A 19,170-nucleotide genomic window follows, 5' to 3' on the forward strand; every position below is an offset into this window, starting at 1 on the left:
TGTGTAAGTAATGTTCATAAGAATCCAAAAATATTTAGCTATTTTAATTAATAAATAATTCTTGGATGTTGTCTATCAAAACTTGGGAGTGCTAGTTTTGAGAGACACAATCAATTAGATTAAATTTTGTGCAAGTAATATTCATAAGAATCCAAAAATGGTTTGCTATCATAATTGATAAATAATTCTTGCATGTTGTCGATGGAAACTTGTGAGTGCTTGTTTTGAGAGACACAATCGATTAAATTTTGTGCAAGTAATATTCTTAAGAATCCAAAGTGTTTAGCTATCTTAATTGATAAATAATTCATTGCAATGTCCTAAATTGGAATCTTAGTTATTAGTTGGACGAAGATATCTTGAATTAATTGGAAAAGATCAGTTAACAAATTCTTGGAATGAACCCTTTGTCAAAAAACAAAAAAAAAAAGGAAGATCTTAATTAAATCATAAGAAAGAGATCATGTGATATTGCTTTTAAGAACTTCCAACTTAAATAAACCCTTTGTATGTATGTATACTCACTCAATATGGGGTGGTTTCAGATTCCGGCAAATCACAAACTTCCAAATTAAATGGATCCTTTATATGTATGTATTGTATACTCGATTTTGGGCAGCCAATCATAAACAAGAGAGACTGTATGCACTATGAATCATCTGGTGATGCAATTTAGGACCACTGGTTAAAAACCATATACCCAACCAACCCCTGGTAAGTAATATTGACACTAAAAACATTTCAGATTTTTCTTGCAATGGATAGGAGGAATCATAAGGCACTCTCGAAGAAAGAAATGTTCATGACAATTGTGGTGTCACAGTGCAGTCCCTTTAATACTATCTATCACTCTGGGACCAGTGATGGATGGGACCTACCACCACCATTTCCCTTTGACCTGTGTCCTAAATGTACAGCCTGAAACCCACCACCACAACATGAATGATGTCATTCGAGCTGCCCTCGTCTCACCTTCTCTCATCCAAAAACACCCAGTAAGATGCAGATGGAAAGAACTTTCTCCAAGCCATAAATACTGTTATTGTGTGTCCATCGGCAAGTCGGGGAAAGCTGTTCCCGTTTCTAGGAAGGACCAGCAGGAGGAGACCGGGTGATGTCGGCAATCATCTTCAGTGAAACACAAGGCTGGTCCACCGGCACCTGCACAAAAGTAGAGGTCTCACCACTGTTTCAATGGTTAAAATGATCTCAGCATCGTTTCCAAGGTGTACTCAGGAAAAAGTTGTGGTCTGTCCTTGCATGCTGTTCCTCCTCGACGAACTTCCCACTCCCAACAATTGTAGGAAGTGATCGGTCTCACATGTTAGAGAGTGTGAACGTCGAATTCACCGACCGACTGCTCAGCCTTAAAGATCAGAACAAGATGCCTTTCTAAGATAAAGCATCCGACTTGCAGCCGGGGACACCATGGTCGAGTGGAAGATTACCACGAGCGACCAAGAAGAAAGGCCAAGGCCAAAGGCCAGCACAGCAGAAAATGATACATGCAGATTGCAGAGACCAGTACAAAAGATCTTGGACTGTTTTCTTCGGAGACATGGTGGTGATCGTTCATGGTGTGCTTCCTCATGGATGCCTACTCTTTTTCTTCTGGACACAAAATATGCATCCTTTTGGTTCATTCCTAAATGCATTGATCTTGCAATTTCGGTGATTGATAAGTGCTGTCAAACACGTTTATATGCTCACTCTGAGGTGAAAGTAGGTGTGGTCTCAGTTACATCACGAGAAGAGGCCAACATGTTGTAAAGTGAAGATCTATAAATCAATCTATAATGTTTCTCCTGATCTTGTTTTGCTTTCATGGATGGTAATATTTTTGGTGCACATCAAAATACCAACCCTTGTGATTTCTACAGTAAGACTTTTTTTTCTTTTTTCTCCTTTCTTCAGTGATTGTTGTTGTTGTTGTTGTTGTTGTTTTCAACTAGGAACTAACTATTCCTAGCATATAAAAATGGTGATGATGAATGAAGAACACTCACAAAATGCCCTGCTCCGAGGATCCAGTAGAAGTGCAAGTTCTGATAAGATTTAAGGAAGCCTTTGGTGACTCCCACTTCCTCGCTGCTGCAGTATATAGGCTTTCTATCCATGCTGTTAAAGTTCTTCAGCCCATCCCATCTGAACAACAAGAAAAAAATAAAAATAAGGTATACATTTTTCCAGGTGGAAATCATCGGAGAAAAGAGGAAGGATTACAAGTGGTTTAGGATGCTCACTTGAGCTTCTGAACCCATGCTTCAGTGCCCTTGGTTGCACAAATCAGATCAACCTTCACAAAGAGGAAGAACCCACCAACATACATCAGTCACAAGAAAATATTACAGTTTCTTTTTCTTCTTCTTCTTCTTCTTCTTCTTCTTCTTGGAAAAATAAGGCTGGTTTGATATTGACAAAATTAACAGATACAGATTGCTTTTCATGGACTTTTTTTTATTTTTTATTTTTATAGATGGAAAAAAAGAAAAAAGATGACTACAGTTGACCTAACTTCAGTACTAGTGACATATCATTTTGATTTGAATCATTGAACAAAGTCCAATTTGTGGGACCCATGAATTGCTGTTGGATACTACTGTTGAGAATTCTTACTCATCAATCAATAAACTCGGGGTTAGTTTCTATTATAATCATACCAAAGGGTGTACGTACCCCCTTACCTTCCTTCCTTCCGTGGGAGGAGTCCGTCGACGTAGAATCTGGATAGGGTTGGTTGATGTACTCATCCTTACCTTTTTTATAACCAAAGGGAAGAGGGTGTACCCCTTCCTTCCTTCCTTCCTTCCTTCCTTCGTGGTGAGGATTCCTATTACAAGTTCCACGTCTATGTCGAGCACTAGTGTCTTTGGCAAGCACAAAAAACCAGAAGAGGTTGTCTTCCGCCCGCCTTGTCTCTCTCCATCTTTCTTCGGCTATTACAATTTCTCTTGCGCTTGACCTAAGGTTGCTTGTTCTCTATGCATCTGATGATGTTGAACTACGGCCCTGCATTCATGGCTACGGTACAGGACAAGAAAATACCGATACCTTATGTTAAGAAGAAAAAGAGTACCAGCCAGCCAGCCAGCCAGCCACATTCACTACATCTTTTAGCTTACTCCAAAACAGATTGTATCTTATTTGCGCAACCGACAAATTCATGTGTGTGTAGAGTGTCTCTTCTGCAGAGAAAGAAACAAAGAGAGCTTCATAAATTGGTCAATCAAGACATTGTACTTCCCCCCCTAAACAACATCATCAGATTTCAGTGTTCTTCAGGACAAACTGCTAAACGTAGCTTGACATGCTGTAAACTTAGTTGTGCTGTTCGTATGGTTTGGTACCAGTAGAAGATCATGTAAAATCTTCTTAGACCTCTCTCTAACTTGTTTTGTTTGACCACAGTATTTAGAGGTCTTCTTTCAACATGCCTACGTCAATATTTCACTCTAATAATCTTTCTCTCTGGTAATTAATGAGTGGTCTTCGACCTGGTACATCTCAACCAGTGTTTAACCTGCAACCTATGTCGGCCACATTTGGTTTTGTTCAAGTTGGAATCATCCCCTACGAAATTGGCCAAACAGAAGAGTTCCAGTAGAAGATGACAACCAGAAGCATGCAGGGAACACAAAAGGCATTCACTTTGTTCGGCCCACAAAAAAGTAGCTAGAACTATGTTTAACCACATCAGTGTGTTTCTATCCACCTCTAATTGGCCCCATTACAGCAACTGGAGGGTTCAATGGATATCAGCATTTCAAGTTGAATCCAAGTAGACCAGGTTGAGCTTTTTTGTTTTTAGGATCACTAAGTGAACACCAAAATGTAACGAGGAAATGGCGTGTTATGCATCCATACCTGTCCATTATAGATGGTGACATTGATTCCCAGGGAAAGGAGCTCATCAACCTGTAGCAGTAGTTAGCATGCAAAGGAACATGATTAATCTGTGTAGTTGCCGCAGAATCTAGTTTAATGGTATAATAAGGCTACCTCATTGATTCTTGGCTTCATGAAATCATTCGAGAGTGAATCAAAGACGAGGCCAGATTGCCCTCCCCAGCTGTTCAGCAAACTTAGTCCAAGAGAATTGATTGTCTGTTTTCCTCGGAATCGATCGTAAAATGAAATGACATACCTAACATTCTTTGGAATGATCTTCAGCTTTTCCTTGATCAAACCATTCATGAGACCTGAAATGTCAGGAGAGGTGGAAGCCTTTGAGCTCAGGTAGGTCGGGTACATCTTCAATGATAGCTTCTGCGATGCTTCAGCTGCTGCTGTCAGTGAAACTGGATCGCTCCCAGAATCCAACAAGAAGTTGTAGAAATCCTGGAAATGTGTTTGAGTAGTAGTGATTAGAATGAACTGATCTCCGTGATTTCGGGATTGAAGACTACTTACGACATCGTTACTGCTTGTGACAATGAACTCCTCCAGCTCGCCCCATGAGTTCGTGGCATCACCGTACTGCTCCTTCTTTATCTCTTCTCTGATCTTCTCGGCCATGCTGATATGTGATACACGCCAGAATTAGATGGTTTCTGCCGCAGGTAGGCAATTCTGATGGCTAGAGAGAGAGAGAGAGAGAGAGACTACATGCTTGATTTCTCTGCATCTATGATGTCAATTCTTGAGAGATCGAGAAGCAGAGGCGCCCACGATAGCTGCATGCGTGAAGTTACGAGAAGCAGATCATGAATGGCATCCAAAATGGTCGTAGAAAGCTGAGAAAACTTGCCACGAAATCTTCAGGTGAGATCCAGCTATCTCCCAATGCAACACCTGCTTGCACACATCAACTCGATCACAGATCGGATCTGTCCTGATCTTTCAGGGAAGGTGGAGGAGGATGAGAGAGTGAGAGAGGTACCTCCGAGGTTGAGCTTCAATTCTCCAGCCCTGATGGCTTGGGCGATCGACAAGCCTGCGGTCACGGCGAACTTTCCTCCGTAAGACTCTGCCACGATGAACAGTGGGCTGTTCTGCCATGACGACGCCTGCTCATGGTAGAGATTCTTCAGAAGGGTGGTCAGATCCGCGGCTGCCTCCCAATCACTCTTCACGAAGAGGCTCTCGTCCTCCACAAAACTGTATCCCGTGCCCACCGGATTGTCCTGCGATTCCCAAGGATCCGATGGAAGTCACAGCAGCTCAATGATCGTTGGGAATGACGGGAGGCTCACCACAAAGAGAAGGTCGGCCTTCTGCAGCCATGTCGTACTCCGAGGCTGTAGATTGGCATCCACGGGCCCAATCTCCTGGAAGTTACCGATCCCGACGCCCGAGCCGCCCTTGCGTAATGCAAACCGAACGTAAGAAGCAGAGTTGGCATCACGAAGCAGGGGTGGTTGAGAAGAGGCTTACAGGTCCTCCCTGCAACCACAGCACGGTCGGCCATGGAGCGGAACCGTTGTCGACTCGTTGCGGGCTCCGGTAAAGCCACCAGAACATGTGCGCTCCTGCGCATGCAAACGAGTAGCATTACTTAAGCTCCATAGGGTGAGATGAGGTAGGAGACTGACGCGCCTGGGTTGGGAGGCGGAGATAGAAGGATTACTCGGTCGGACTTGGACGTAACCCCACTCCTCGGATCCATCGGCGGTGCGGGCGGCATCGACCAGGAGAAGAGAGAGAGAAGAAGAGAAGAGGAGGGGGAGGAGGAGGAGGGGAGAGATTGGCATGAGGGAGGAAGGAAAGGAAGGGCAGGGGGAGACACAGGGCTGGGCGATGTGAGATGGACAGAGGGAATTGGGGGGGGGTGGGGGGGTGGTGGGAGGGGGAGGGGGGTATGGGATGCACACAGGTAAGGCAGCGGTAGAAGGGCACGGGGAAACTTAATGCAGGTAGAAGGCGTGTGGTGCGGGAAAAGTGTGCACGTCCCTCCGGGAGTTGGGACGGAGGATTGCCTTTGTGTGTTTTTTTTAAACTCACCACGCCACCCCGAGGAATTTTTACTGCAAATATAAATATTTGGTTAGATGGCAGCAATCATTAATGAAATGATGTTTAGATAAACACTAACAAGACATGAATTATTCTTTTGGGTTTTATTTATTATTTTATTATTACCCACCGACTCACTCGTTTACGATTATTATGAATTCACTATCACCAAGTAAACTTTTCTCTAAGAATAATAACCAACAAAAAACATTTGAGAACCTTTTCAGTTCCCCGAAAACAGCGCAAGCCATCAGATTCACTCGAAATTATGAGCCGCTTAAATTTCGAATTCCCTGTAATTTAATAGGAACAAACAAAAAAAAAACGAAAAGAAAATGAGAACAATGGAAGGCTGATGTTTACTATTGTTCACCACAGTGGCCAGTTGATTTGGATCACCAAACTTGTTGATGAAAGAAAACAAAAACAAAAAAAAATGGAAACAACACAAAAAACATATAAATTACCATTTAACTGGTTGGTATAGGTCAAACCTAAGCCTCACAATAGAGCTTACAGAATAATCACTCCGGCGAACCAGCCTCTGACTGCTTCTTCTTTCTTCGTCCTTTAAAGAAAACAAGGAATACATTTGTTGGACAACATGCGTTGATCTAGCCCATCAAGGATGAAGATGCAATTTATGGCCATGGCTCTCATTTTGATGAACCACGGCCAGGAAACAGGTAGTCTTGATCCTGTTGGTCACGCTGCTGCGAATGACGGATGTAAGGAGGACCGGGGAGGACTGGCTGATGATATGATCCATAACCTCGTTGAGAAGCAAATGGGTGTTGTTGTAGGGGAGGTGACCCATAACCAGCTCCGAGAGAAGCAACCGGACGTTGTCGGTGATGGTGGTATGGCGTGAAAGCTGGTTGAGGGGAACCAAAGATGAGACCTGGCCTGTGTATTCCATAACTAGTAGCCTGTGATTGAAGTGCAGCCAAGGGATTTGGAGTCTGATAGCGAGCATGGTCTGGAGCTCGCATAGGTTCCAGGTACCTTGGCCTCTTCGAGGTCATAGGCTTAACTGAAGTACCAGCATCATGGAAGGGGTATCTCCTCTTATGTTGCACTACTTCTTTGTGAACACCTTTCTTTGGTGCATTCAGATCATCAACTGATTTGAAAATAAGTTCCTTTAACTCCAGTGCATCAATCTGACGCATTGCAAAACGTGATAGATCACTGAGAGAACGTCGAATGCATTCATAGATCTTCTGCATCCCAGCTTCCCCGACCGATCTTGCAAAATTTTCGGACCGGTCCAGAAAATCTTCCACCTGGAAGAGGAAAAAAAAAAAGAAATTTATACATGCCCCACGTACATCAACATTGTTGAGGAATCACTTCAAAGCAACTTACGTTCATGTTGCCAACTCCAGATGCCCATTGCTTCTTACAAATCCATGATCCTTCGCAGGTACTGGCACAGAGACCATGCCCCCACAAATGCATAACTGATAACAACTACAACAGAAGAAGAGGAAAAAACAAAAATCCGGCAAAGTTACCAATTAGCTAGTGCTGTCTGTATGTACTTTTCAAAACTTCCCAAAAATGTGAATGGGAAGCTTTAGCATTGACAATTGTTGTTGAACCATGTAATTTAAAGATTAGTAGCAATTGATAAATAATAGAAATCGCCCTTTCAGTGATCTAAACAATATCCAAGTAAATATTTGCTCAATTATAATGAGTAGCAAGCAAATACAAAGGAGAATAAATGTAAAGCCTCCAATTCCTACTCAAATATATGTCAATTACTTTATGCAAGCTAATCACAACTGACTATTTATTACATGGACTGGATTATATGATTTAATGTTCATTTGTATAAGCTAATCAGAGCTCTTCAGTTAACAGCTGATTTAATGTCCATTTCATCTGGATACAATTGAAAGAAAAAAACTCACCTTCCTCAATAGAGACACAAATAATTCAGCTACAGATTCTCGATTTCTTATACCAAAGTTCTTGAATCCAGCAACTCTGTGCTCTATACTTAACATATCTGTCCCATCTGTAGAAAAGAAAAAGTTGAGGAATTCAAACTACAAGAAAGTCATTTAGTAGCATGTAAAATAGTCTAATTTAGCTAGCATGAAAAGAACAAAGGGCTCAAGTAACTATTGAAGCCACCAATCTTTGCAACAAAATCATCATTTTTCTCCTGCTTCTTATGCAACTTTGATACAGGAACTACGGTCCTCATACAGGTCAGACTGATAAATACCGGTCAAACAAGGACCAATATCAGACGAGATAGCTTACTATTATTAATTGGTGTTCACTCTTTTCTTTTTTGGTATCACACAATGGTGCACCGCACAGTATGCTGGTACCATACTGGTTGGTTGAGAAGATGTTGAAATTAGCATTGGACTAAGATTCTAAAACTTCAATGACAACTATATGGATGTTTTACATCACATCAACCAAGACTGTGTTAGTCATGGAGGAAAAATTATAGACTGGTAACACCGACTGAAATAATCCATCACAATGTGCTAGATTCATTATTGCAAGTATAAGTACTTTATACGATACAGTAGCTAAACAATTGGAATCCAACCAACTTCATAAAACATTCTTCAAGATTTATCTGCAACAACCAAACCTATCCCATCCACCTCAGCAAGACTGTCTTAATATCATCTATGGTTCCATATAGACCTTGTATACCTAATAACCATAGCTCAAGTAAATACTAGATAACTCCGCAGAATCTATTCAGTAGCTTAAAAAAGGACATTGGCCTTTTAATGGCCTCATTTTCTTTTTCCTTGTATCTGTAGAATACACATCAACAATTTGAAAAAAAGTTCTACTGACTAAAAGACTCAATCTGTTATTTAGATAGAGACATATTTAGTAAGCCTTCAGGTAAAACAAAATTAATTGGTCAGTAAATCTAGCATAGCATAAATAAAATGCGAACATTGAACTCTGGAGGAAAAGAATGCTATATGTGGAGCACCATGGACAAACAAGCGGCTGTTCACTTTACTGAATAATGAGATGTTTGTATAGGCTTAACTTAGACAAATGGCTAAAGCCTCTTAACAAATTAATAGCTCCAGCTTCTTTATGTATCATAGACTATAATTTCAAAGACCACAAAACCAAACTACTTTCAGTGGTAGTTTGTCTTGCTATAATTTCACATTGATGTTTGTATATTATCTTTCCAGTTTAACTACCTCATTATCCAGAAATTCTCACAATAAACCTTGTAAGTATACATGCAAATAGTAGGACTAGGTAAAGTGAAATCAATAATGGATAACAAAGAAAACTGTCTCCACATAGCACCACAATAATCTCCAAGCTGTGAGAAGAATTCCTAAGCTTTCAGAACAAATCTAAAGGACCGATACCTTTTAACAATGCACAGAAAGGAGGAAGAATAGGAGGATTCCGGGTCTGTGCTGCAGAAATAATACATTATGAAAATTGTGTTAGTTTGCAGCAAACAACTCTACATAAGATTACAGCCTGAGCATAACAAGGAATTCAATAGAGTACACAACATGCAGGCACAAACAAGGATACAAAATGGTGATGATTGCCTCACCAACATTTCAGATCTGAACCACACTGCTTATCATGCCAATGGCCAACGAACACAGCAATGGGTTAAAATTAAATTAAAAAGTAAAAAATAGTAGTGAACCATTTGATATAGGCATGAGAAGCAATGCTAGAGAAATGCATTTTTTTTCCTAAAGAAACTCAATAACTAAGGTTGGGCAGTAACAGAAAAAACAACATGAAAATCACATTCGTGTACATTTCATTTATGTTTCACTAACATATGTAGACTTGTTAAACATAAAGTTGGAATCCATCAATATATCCACAATGTGGTAATGAATGATCACCTTAGTCATATTTTAAAAAAAAACATATCGTTTAGCCAAATCCTCACTAAACCAAATAGATCATCATGTTCATCATGCTCTCCCTTTGTCACAATCCATGTCTTTCTGTCTTCCTTGCACAAATGCATCCGAAGCAGCATTTGAGTTGGGTAGAATCAGAATATAAATCACCAAATAACAAGTTCTTTAGTATGTTAGAAGTTTCTTCCTTGGTGTAAATAAGGCACAAGGTATCAGCTGCACTATATTAGATACATATTATTAACTTATAAGCATTAGTGACAAAACTAGATAATGTGAAAAACAGTGATAAGATCGGAAAGCGTCGAGGTTCTCCCGATTTTCCCTCTTCTTCGAGCGTCTTCTCCCTCGACGCACCTAGGCCGTAGCCAGGCTAATACGGGCGGTGTTATTCGAAATTAAAATCCTTAGCCGAAAGTATCAAAATAGAAAATAGTAAAGACTGCTACCGAAGCAGTTGTGAGATGCTGGAGGTGAAGCTTGGGGAGGTTACAGAAGACCTTTCCCGCTATCATTTGACTGATATATTACTTCGATGAAAATCTAACTTTGTAAGATGATATTCCTGAAAAAGAATGAAGGTTGTTTGACTTGGCCTACAAATTCCAAGAAACTTAAAATGATAGTGTCTTCATGAGTTCCGACTGTAAGATACTCAGAAAAAGAATGGAGGAAAACAATGTGACACTAACAAATTCATTAGGTATATAATAGTTTTTCAAATGGATCTTAAACAATAATCAGATTTGATATTTGATATTATGTGTCTTGTGGTCCTTATAATAATAGAAACAACATACATGTTGCATCTAGTTGAGTTCAACAACATTAATAACAACGTCATAACGTCCCAACAGAGTCATAACATCTCAACTATTTGGGATGACTACATGGAACTTCTGATGTCATTAAGATATGTAGAAAGTTGTATTCTTAATTATCATTTCCTGTAAAGTTCTTTTAGGTCTCACTCTACCTCTCTTGGCACTTTAGTAATCGTTTCATATTTTTTACTATAGTATCTTCATATCTTTTTAGCACATGTTCATATCAATTTAAACGATTCTTCCTCTTTTTTTTCTTTTATCAGAATACATCTAATTGTTTATGAATGAAAATATTTTCTATCTTTCCTAGTGCCCATACATCCACATCAATATTCTCAATTCAACATCACAAACTTTTTATATATGTTGTTCCTTAACTGTCCAAAACTCATATTTATAAAGCATCACAAATCCAATTACGATCTTCTAAAAAAAAATTTTTAATCATGTCAAATCCAACAAAATACTAAAAATCATGGTTCGTATTACCGGTCCATACCAGCGTACCAAGCAGTTGTTGGTACGGTACGTACCAAACTATACTAAGTTGTACCGAGCAAACCAACACATGATACATTGGGATATCTCGACATATCGCCCGTGCCAGTCCTCTATCGAACTGGTATGTACCGCTCATGCTGAGCGGTATGTTTCGGTGCATCAAATCTTGCTAAAAATCATATGATACATGTTAAAGCCTATCATTATTTACATGAAACAATGCACTCTACCATAAGAAATGAACCTTTTTTCTTCACTTAGGTGACTGCAAATATATGAGTTACAGAATGAGAGAAAGGAGAGGAAGAGAAGTAGATAAAGAAGGGGTCACTGGGTGGGACCACAAGCCTCAAACTGCACGAAGAGTACCAAAATATGTTTGCATAACCTAGAACTAAAATTGCTGTCATCATAGCCGAATAACCTTAGTGTTAACCTAAAAACTTGATGTTTGAATAAGATGGAGGAGCCAAGTATTAGCATCGCATCAACTATGATGTCAATTTATATAGCATAAAAATAACAATCATATGAAACCATGACATTATGCACAATCACCTGTAAATGAAAAGCAACTAACGCTATGATGGATAAAGAGTTCATAGTGCGGTCTTTTGAGCTGTTAATGTCATGTGCTTTTGCCCAAGCCTTCATCTGCAAGAGAGCATATATCAGCTACATAGTCAACAATATATTTAAGTGTGTCTTGTCTAAATATTCTACACAACTACTATGAAATCAAAACAACTTCATACCCTTCTCTCAAAAGCCAAAACACATGGTGAGAGAAGTATAGCAAGAAGCACAATTAAGAAATTTATTGATGTTAGCTAAATAATCAAGAACATATCCAACACAATCAATGAAACCTAAAATCAAGAATTCTAACATAATCACTAATGAAGGACAAATAGAAAATGTTACCAGATAACACAATATCCGAAACCTTTCATCAATTGAAGAGACAAATCTAAAAATCAAGGATCTTGAAATACCATCCTTGTTTTCAACTGAAATATCACATTCAACTCCAGTTCTACAGTCTACAACCTTCAAAACTGGAACTCTAGCTCCCATAATTGGCAAGACTCCAGTGACATGTCCTTTCCCTATACATTTAGAAGGACGAGTTAGAGACTATTTTGATGCATAATGTACAAGAACAATGGGTGGTGACAATTTGATTTCCTATATATTACATATGAACATCATAAAGCACAATAATTAAAATGAATTCACATTGGCCCCAAATCTACTCCAAACAATTCCTATCCAAGGTAGCATCAAATAAAATGGAACATAATAAGAAATTTTACCAACATTTCATCCATAACATTTCTTTGTGTTTTGGTAGATTAAGAGAATTCTAAACAAAGAAAACAAGTATACCAAAGCCACAACATATAGAAACAGATAAAAACTGAAGCCTACTTTGATGACCATACAAGACTTTGGAAAGCTTCCCAAGAACAGAAATCTTCTCCTTACGAGGGAAGTTATTCATGTTATTACTGAAGTTAACAGACAGATCCAGATCACTGCTAGAGGTAAATAAGTCCATAACAAAAGATCCAAATGCCTCAACAGTTGGGAAGCCACCATTATTACCTGAATAAAAGCATCAAAAGCAAGAAAACCGAGAACCATGTCAATTCAGTACAAAATACTGAACTTCAATATGAGAAAAGATGAGAAAAAGAAATAACTTGCAATATGGCAGTTCCTTGGAAGATGAAACTTACACATATAGACAAAAAAAGAAAAAAAAAAAACATGTTTTGAAGCATTTGTATTGTATGCATGCAACTCAAAGTTAAATCTGTAAAAGAACTGTGATTGAAATACATGCCCCATGCAATGACAACCAGTAGATCAAGCCCTTCTAATAAGCAAGACAACAATGTGCTTTATAACAGATACTCAGAGATACATGGTATCATCATCTAACATCTAATACATCCAACTTCCATGCAAATCCATAATATATCAAGCACCTTCTGATAACAAATATGACCGTCTATTGATATTTTTTCCTACAGCAAAATCAACCAATTAAAATCAAATTCATGACCATAAGTATGTTTAATTTTTTTGCTTCAACTTTTTCATCCAATATATTATATCAAGCTAGCCTATTCTCTGTGCAGTTCAGGCATACTCAACATGTATACAAAATTTAGTGAAGTGTTGCTTTTGTCTTCCTCGTGTGGTACCTGAACCTGAAACAACATCCTACTACCTTTATCATGGCGTCATCCTACAAGTTGTTCAGCCCTTAAATCTGGTTAGCCTTGCTACAAAGCATTTGTTTAATTTGATTTAAATAGGTACAATTGATCAACTGCTGCCAGTTTAAAATCTAACTCAATCATCAGGATGGGTTAACTTATTGGATGACTGTCCACATGGCCCGCTTCTCAAAAAGGTAAGTTAACAGTTCCTATTGTTTAAAAAGGGCTGCTACCTATGCTTAAAAGCTCAGTCAATGCTGATTCCAAACTCCGGCCAAACCGGCACAATACGCCCCTAGACCCCCTATTGAATCATACATTTTATATTTTCTTTTATTTTGCCTCAATAATGAATCAAAACACATTTTAAGTCCTATAAGGCATCATATATCAGAAACACATACCTAAGAAACTTGTGAAAATGTATGAAGTTAGCACATGATACATAAGACATGTATTAATCATACATCACACATACAAGTCAAGTTGTAAATTCAGGAATTTAATCACTATATAAGATAACTTATTAGTAAGGCAGCTGTCCAACCAGTTGCCCACTTTTTATTGTAACTCCTTAAGTCCTGGCGATAGGGAGACTTCAACCATGAGGAGCTCCGACCCGACTCGACCATGGAAAACAAAAATCATTATCATTATTTTTTACCACATACAAACCAAAATCAGATGGAGAAATCTCATCCTGAAATTGTTGCTCCAACATCTAATGGATCAACTTCATGTGATGAGCAGCCATTCCCTTGTCGCATAATATAAAGAAGATTGACTCGGTGGCACCTATTGAGAATTAACTGTTAAACACCCAACCATGTCCTCACATTTGAATTATGACCCTTGTTATACCAAGAAGCCTCATTCTCATCCTTGATCTACTTCAAAATGAACCATGATGCATATGATGGATCTCCTAACTTGTGGAAGAGATCTCCAGCCTTGTGGAAGAGTTCATTGGTTATTTACTATTGTAACTGATTTAATATTTGAGCTTATTCCTCAATCTATCCATCTTTAGGCAACACAACCGCAGATGTGCATTATAATGGATCCAAATAAACTTCTTCAAGCATTTATGAAAACAATTACGAACTTCTTTGTGGGTCAAAGGAAAATGTTGCCCAATTACACCAGCAACCGTTGAATAATATGATTTCTAATCTAATTAGCATAACATATATGCTGCTTCAAAATGAATCTCTCATGGCTCTACTGCAGAATATAAAATTTTCTTGATGAATTGTGGAAAACAGTTCTCCAAATTAGCATCAACTGTTGTCCTGTTCGTGAATACTACACCAAATTTACAAATATTGATTCTTTCTACATGGTCATTTCATTTGGTAAAGAGTTAATTTTTGCTACTGAAATCTTGTTAATGGAGTAATTCATTATATATACATGAATATGTATATATAAATGTATACGTATACATGTATATATGTGTATGCATATGTATATGTACATACACACACACACACAAGACACACATATATGTATGTATGTAATATTTTTTTAACTATGGTTCGGGATGACTCCTCGTGAAGATGTCTTCATGTATTGACCACCACTCACCACCCACTTCAATATGCCTCCTCTCCCTCCTCCCTTTCCTTGTTCAACTTCATTCTTGTTCCTCCTCTTCTTCCTTCTTCCTCTTCCATCTTCCTCCCCTCCTCTCCCTCACCTAATGGTATCATTGTACATTCTAGCAGACCAACACACACTACATCAGAACAGCTTGGACTTGTCCGACCATGGATCAGCACAGGTCTAGTAACCAAAACTGCGAACCTTATCAAGTAAAAGTGTAAAACTATTCTAGATTACTTAGAATCATGCTTGATAGTGTTTGGTTATTGTAGTAGTTCAATATCACCCTACACTATCTAAATTGATCCTTAGCCCCCTAAAATTAGCAACAATATTCTCTTTAATTGTTCTGGTATAAATTTGGACAAAATTACATCACCATGACAAGGTTGCTTAACAGTACAAATACATGCTCAGTATCGTTCAATATACTTCCTTACATCAATAAAAGATGCTAAGGATTGTTTAACATGTTGACATAGGACAGAACTGATGGTGAACCAGTATACCAGCGAGTCCTGGACCAGTACAATAATCCAACATAAGTCTGCAAGACACCACAACAAATATATATTTAGCATGATAAATCTCTCGTATTTTGTACAATACTAATAAAAGAAATAATTAAATCTAGTTGGAATCTTATTGTTACAGAACCATGTCTAAAGATATATAAAATTAAGAAACAAACAAGTGTTTCGATGTTAAGCATATTTCAAAGAATGATAGTTCAATTTAGCATTTAACATTGATTAACTCATTGAGGCAAAATGAAGTTTTGTACAGCAATCTTTGAACAAATGGAACTCAAGAAAACTACTGATTAATTAAAAAATGCAAGATATATCCAGATATGACTTGTACGAGACAAAGAGAAAAACATGAGAAATAAAGGACCACAAGAGTACCAAATCTATCAACTGCCATAGTATTAAACTCTTCAATTAAGAGCCTTCGTTGCTCATAATCAATTGGCCTTGGTTGCAACATTGCATGAATATCAAGAAGCAATGAGTCAAGAGTGGAAAAGACTTGAGGACCAAACAAGATATTTTCCGACTCCCTTAATTCTGCTTTTGCTGCATGCTTAAGCAAAGCTGAAGAGGGAACAAGATTAAGGTATTAACATAATATCCAAGGCACCACATCTAATATCTGAAATCAAACAAAACAATTGGCAATAGATTCTAAAGGCACATCAGTACAGACTACAAATGCTTTAATTTCCAACTGAATTTTGGTGCAACAACTTGTTTTTCTTCCAATAACCTATAATTCCTAAAAGAATATAAAAATATTGCAAAATATAGAAATATATTTTATACACATTTTAAAGTGTTGCCTTCCAAAAACTGTAGTTATTAAAAAGTTATTGTAACATAAAAAGAACTGGCAATCGATTAATATTCACCGAGAAAATTTTAATTGGTCCAGCAACGGATATTTAACAATAAAAATTGGATAATCTAAGGTATCATCGCCAAATGACATGTTTCCTCGTCAAAGCTCATCCAAGGTTGCACCATTGCATGGTAAGATAGTTCAGAAGTATTCATTAGTATTCATAAATGATCTTACACCATTAGTATGGTAAGACACTTCAGAAGTATTTGTTTTGCTTTGAAAAGCATTATTTAATCGGGAAGTGAATTGGATTCTGCACCTTGAGAACAAAAGATATAGTGGACCCACTGAATTAATTATGCAAATAATTCATGAATGAATAGGATTATTTTAACTGTAAGCAACTCCAAGTGTTAAATAGCATCAAACAGCTACATAATACCAATTATCAAGTGTAGAGCAAGACAACTATGTAGGACCCAAGTACATTCACCAAATCACAACTATCATCAGTCTCAATGGCTCGTTTTAAACAAACCATGGTACCATCGTAAAACACATATACGGGATTATATATTCAATTTTCAAGGATTTATTATTGAATTTATGGCAACAAAAGTCAATTTCATGTTTCCACTTCTGGTGTGAAAGGCACCATTATAATCAGACCATTGCTCAATTAATAAGCAAGATCCCAAGGAAATGGAACGAATTCCGAACTCTGAACTCCCTATCACCATTTATATTTTGAACTTCCGCTCTGTGTTCTTGTATTACATACACCTACAACCTAAATTTACTGCATATGTTCTCTGACGCAAATTGATTTACAACATTCATAGAAATCTACTACCTAAATTCCGCAATCTAAATTTTTAACTGTTCTTTTCTATCTTCAACCCAAAAGAATCAAATTTTAATTATTCAGGCCAATAAAATTTTTCAGCTAACAAAAATTCCAACAGTAAGCTACAACATTATCTTGCATGTCATAAAACAGCATACAAAGCTACTATTACAACAGCCCAACAGCCCTTTTTTAAAGCTCAACAACAGAACCCTACATGGTCCAATATCTGATCAGTCAAAAGACACCCATACAGAAGTCAATACCTGCTAAATAGAGCCCTTAGGTAATCCTGCTTACTTCGATTTTCTCCCTCTTTTATTCTTTAACAGACATGAGACTCTGGTAAATTCTACAAGCGTGTGCTAACAAATGAGATCATCTTTGGTTCAATTTATATTATTTACCAATTATGTGACAAAAAGAAAGGAGTGGATTCTCGCATTTCAACTCCAAAGGTCTGAATAGATTTGTACAGTCATAACACACATGTTCATCCTGTCTGGAAGCTTTCATCCGTGCCTACACTGAAGGTCTCATCGACTTGCAACCAGGATATTGTAAAAGCACCAGTTGAAGTGGGACAAGCAATAATGTACGAGAAACAGAATGACCTATCTCAAAATAATTGACAACACAGGAGCATATAAGTCATAAATGCAGTACCTGAGGCATCCAAGCTCATGTCGCATAACCTGCAAATAAGATAGAATCTAGCATCATGCATGTAGAAAGCAAAGGCATCTAATAAAAGCATTACTAGAAGGCTTGCTCGTTCAGCTTATGAACACTCCATTCCTCAAGAGGAAAGGTTCCCATTCTTTAATGTGTCAAAAAAGACCACTAGTTCCTTTGATACAAAGTTACATGCTAATTGCTTGCATGCCAAATAATTTCAAGCGTAGAAAAATAGACACACTAAGTCTCAAAATCTCATCAATTTAATTATGTAGCATTAAAATATCAAAAATACATGAAATGCTCTAATTTAAAGAAGTGTAAACCGAAAATCCAATTGGATGTCTAAGAAGCATAAATTCATGTGATTGGTTTCTGCAATTAGTCCATGGTTTAATTATTTTTTTATTTACTTCCTCCGTTAAGTATTACACGACAGGCGTACTAGACGTGTGCCGCAGCCGAGCCACAAAATGTCTCTTAGAGACTTTTCCTCATTTTATTATGTCTACTAAAACATCTATAAATTTTTTTAGGCTTTGCAGACTTTTAAGTACCACCATGAACTGACTGAAGAAGAAAAATAAACATTAATCATGCATCCACCTCATATGCACGCAAATCGAGGTTTTAAGCGCTGTATCAGCAGCTAAACAAGAACAGAACAAAACGTAGAAGGAATCGAACGCATCAGAGTCTAATTCTTGAACGAAACGATAGAAACAAGCAAGAGGCTCCACAAGAAATAAATCATAGATTCAGATTCAAATAACTAAGAGATTGGAAAAGGGAAAAAGAGACAAGAATCATATTAAAGATAAAAAATCGCCACAGCTAAACAAGAAAGGAGAAGTCGAAGTAGAGGTTCTTGGTACAAGGAAATAAAAGAACTCCAAGAATCACATTGAGAAATCCAATGCACCACATCTAAGCGAGAAAGGAGAACTCGGAGTTGAAATTCTTGGTAAAAGGTAAGAAAAGAGCACGATCCTGCATCTTGAACGACACACGACGGGAATAGGTCAACGTCAAGAACCTCCACGAGCGCGGGTTCAAGAACTCGGATCCAAGTGCCGGAGATATAACAAAGGGAGACCCTCGACGGAGACGAGGGAAGGGAAGGAGGGAAGCGAGAACAAGAAATCTAAGGAGAGGGCTGTAAAGAACCAGCCTGCCTCCTCACGAGCGATGAAGAACGATGAGACGCGCACGGGCTGCTCCGAGGCAGAAGAGGAGAGGGGGAAGACGACTCGGTCGATCGTTTAGAGACGGAAAGG

The 19,170-nt window shown here is 38.1% G+C and overlaps 2 protein-coding genes across 25 annotated transcripts; both read right to left on the bottom strand.

Annotated features, from left to right (window-relative positions):
- Positions 1-762: 762 nt before the first annotated feature.
- Positions 763-5,780, bottom strand: LOC103973533 (serine carboxypeptidase-like 51). Of its 15 annotated transcripts, none has more exons than XM_065160705.1 (13): positions 5,567-5,779; positions 5,374-5,468; positions 5,193-5,300; positions 4,880-5,123; positions 4,748-4,791; positions 4,606-4,673; positions 4,411-4,516; positions 4,145-4,338; positions 4,000-4,081; positions 3,865-3,915; positions 2,244-2,296; positions 2,007-2,145; positions 763-1,161 (listed from the first exon to the last, which is right to left on the bottom strand). In XM_065160705.1, the coding sequence occupies exons 1-13, from the start codon at positions 5,688-5,690 to the stop codon at positions 1,084-1,086; spliced, it is 1,386 nt and encodes a 461-aa protein (XP_065016777.1). In that variant the 5' UTR covers positions 5,691-5,779; the 3' UTR covers positions 763-1,083. The 15 variants fall into 15 exon arrangements, 4 of the variants coding, with proteins under 4 accessions (XP_065016777.1, XP_009386398.2, XP_009386397.2 ...); XM_009388123.3 differs by having other exon boundaries at positions 4,000-4,069; positions 5,567-5,778; XR_010498308.1 differs by lacking the exon at positions 763-1,161 and adding an exon at positions 2,685-3,009 and having other exon boundaries at positions 2,063-2,145; positions 4,000-4,069; positions 5,567-5,780.
- A 609-nt stretch (positions 5,781-6,389) lies between these two features.
- Positions 6,390-19,166, bottom strand: LOC135585799 (protein HESO1-like). 10 transcript variants are annotated; one of them, XM_065160697.1, is made up of 10 exons: positions 19,065-19,166; positions 17,882-17,910; positions 15,933-16,121; positions 12,620-12,796; positions 12,113-12,297; positions 11,747-11,842; positions 9,336-9,381; positions 7,872-7,978; positions 7,321-7,425; positions 6,390-7,238 (listed from the first exon to the last, which is right to left on the bottom strand). In XM_065160697.1, exons 2-10 carry the CDS (start codon positions 17,898-17,900, stop codon positions 6,609-6,611), a joined length of 1,554 nt encoding a protein of 517 aa, XP_065016769.1. In that variant the 5' UTR covers positions 17,901-17,910; positions 19,065-19,166; the 3' UTR covers positions 6,390-6,608. The 10 variants fall into 10 exon arrangements, with proteins under 10 accessions (XP_065016769.1, XP_065016768.1, XP_065016770.1 ...); XM_065160696.1 differs by having other exon boundaries at positions 18,930-19,147; XM_065160698.1 differs by having other exon boundaries at positions 19,061-19,078.
- Between the last annotated feature and the right edge of the window lie 4 nt (positions 19,167-19,170).

Source organism: Musa acuminata, chromosome BXJ3-7 (genome assembly GCF_036884655.1).
Source record: "Musa acuminata AAA Group cultivar baxijiao chromosome BXJ3-7, Cavendish_Baxijiao_AAA, whole genome shotgun sequence".
Lineage (NCBI taxonomy): Eukaryota > Viridiplantae > Streptophyta > Magnoliopsida > Zingiberales > Musaceae > Musa > Musa acuminata.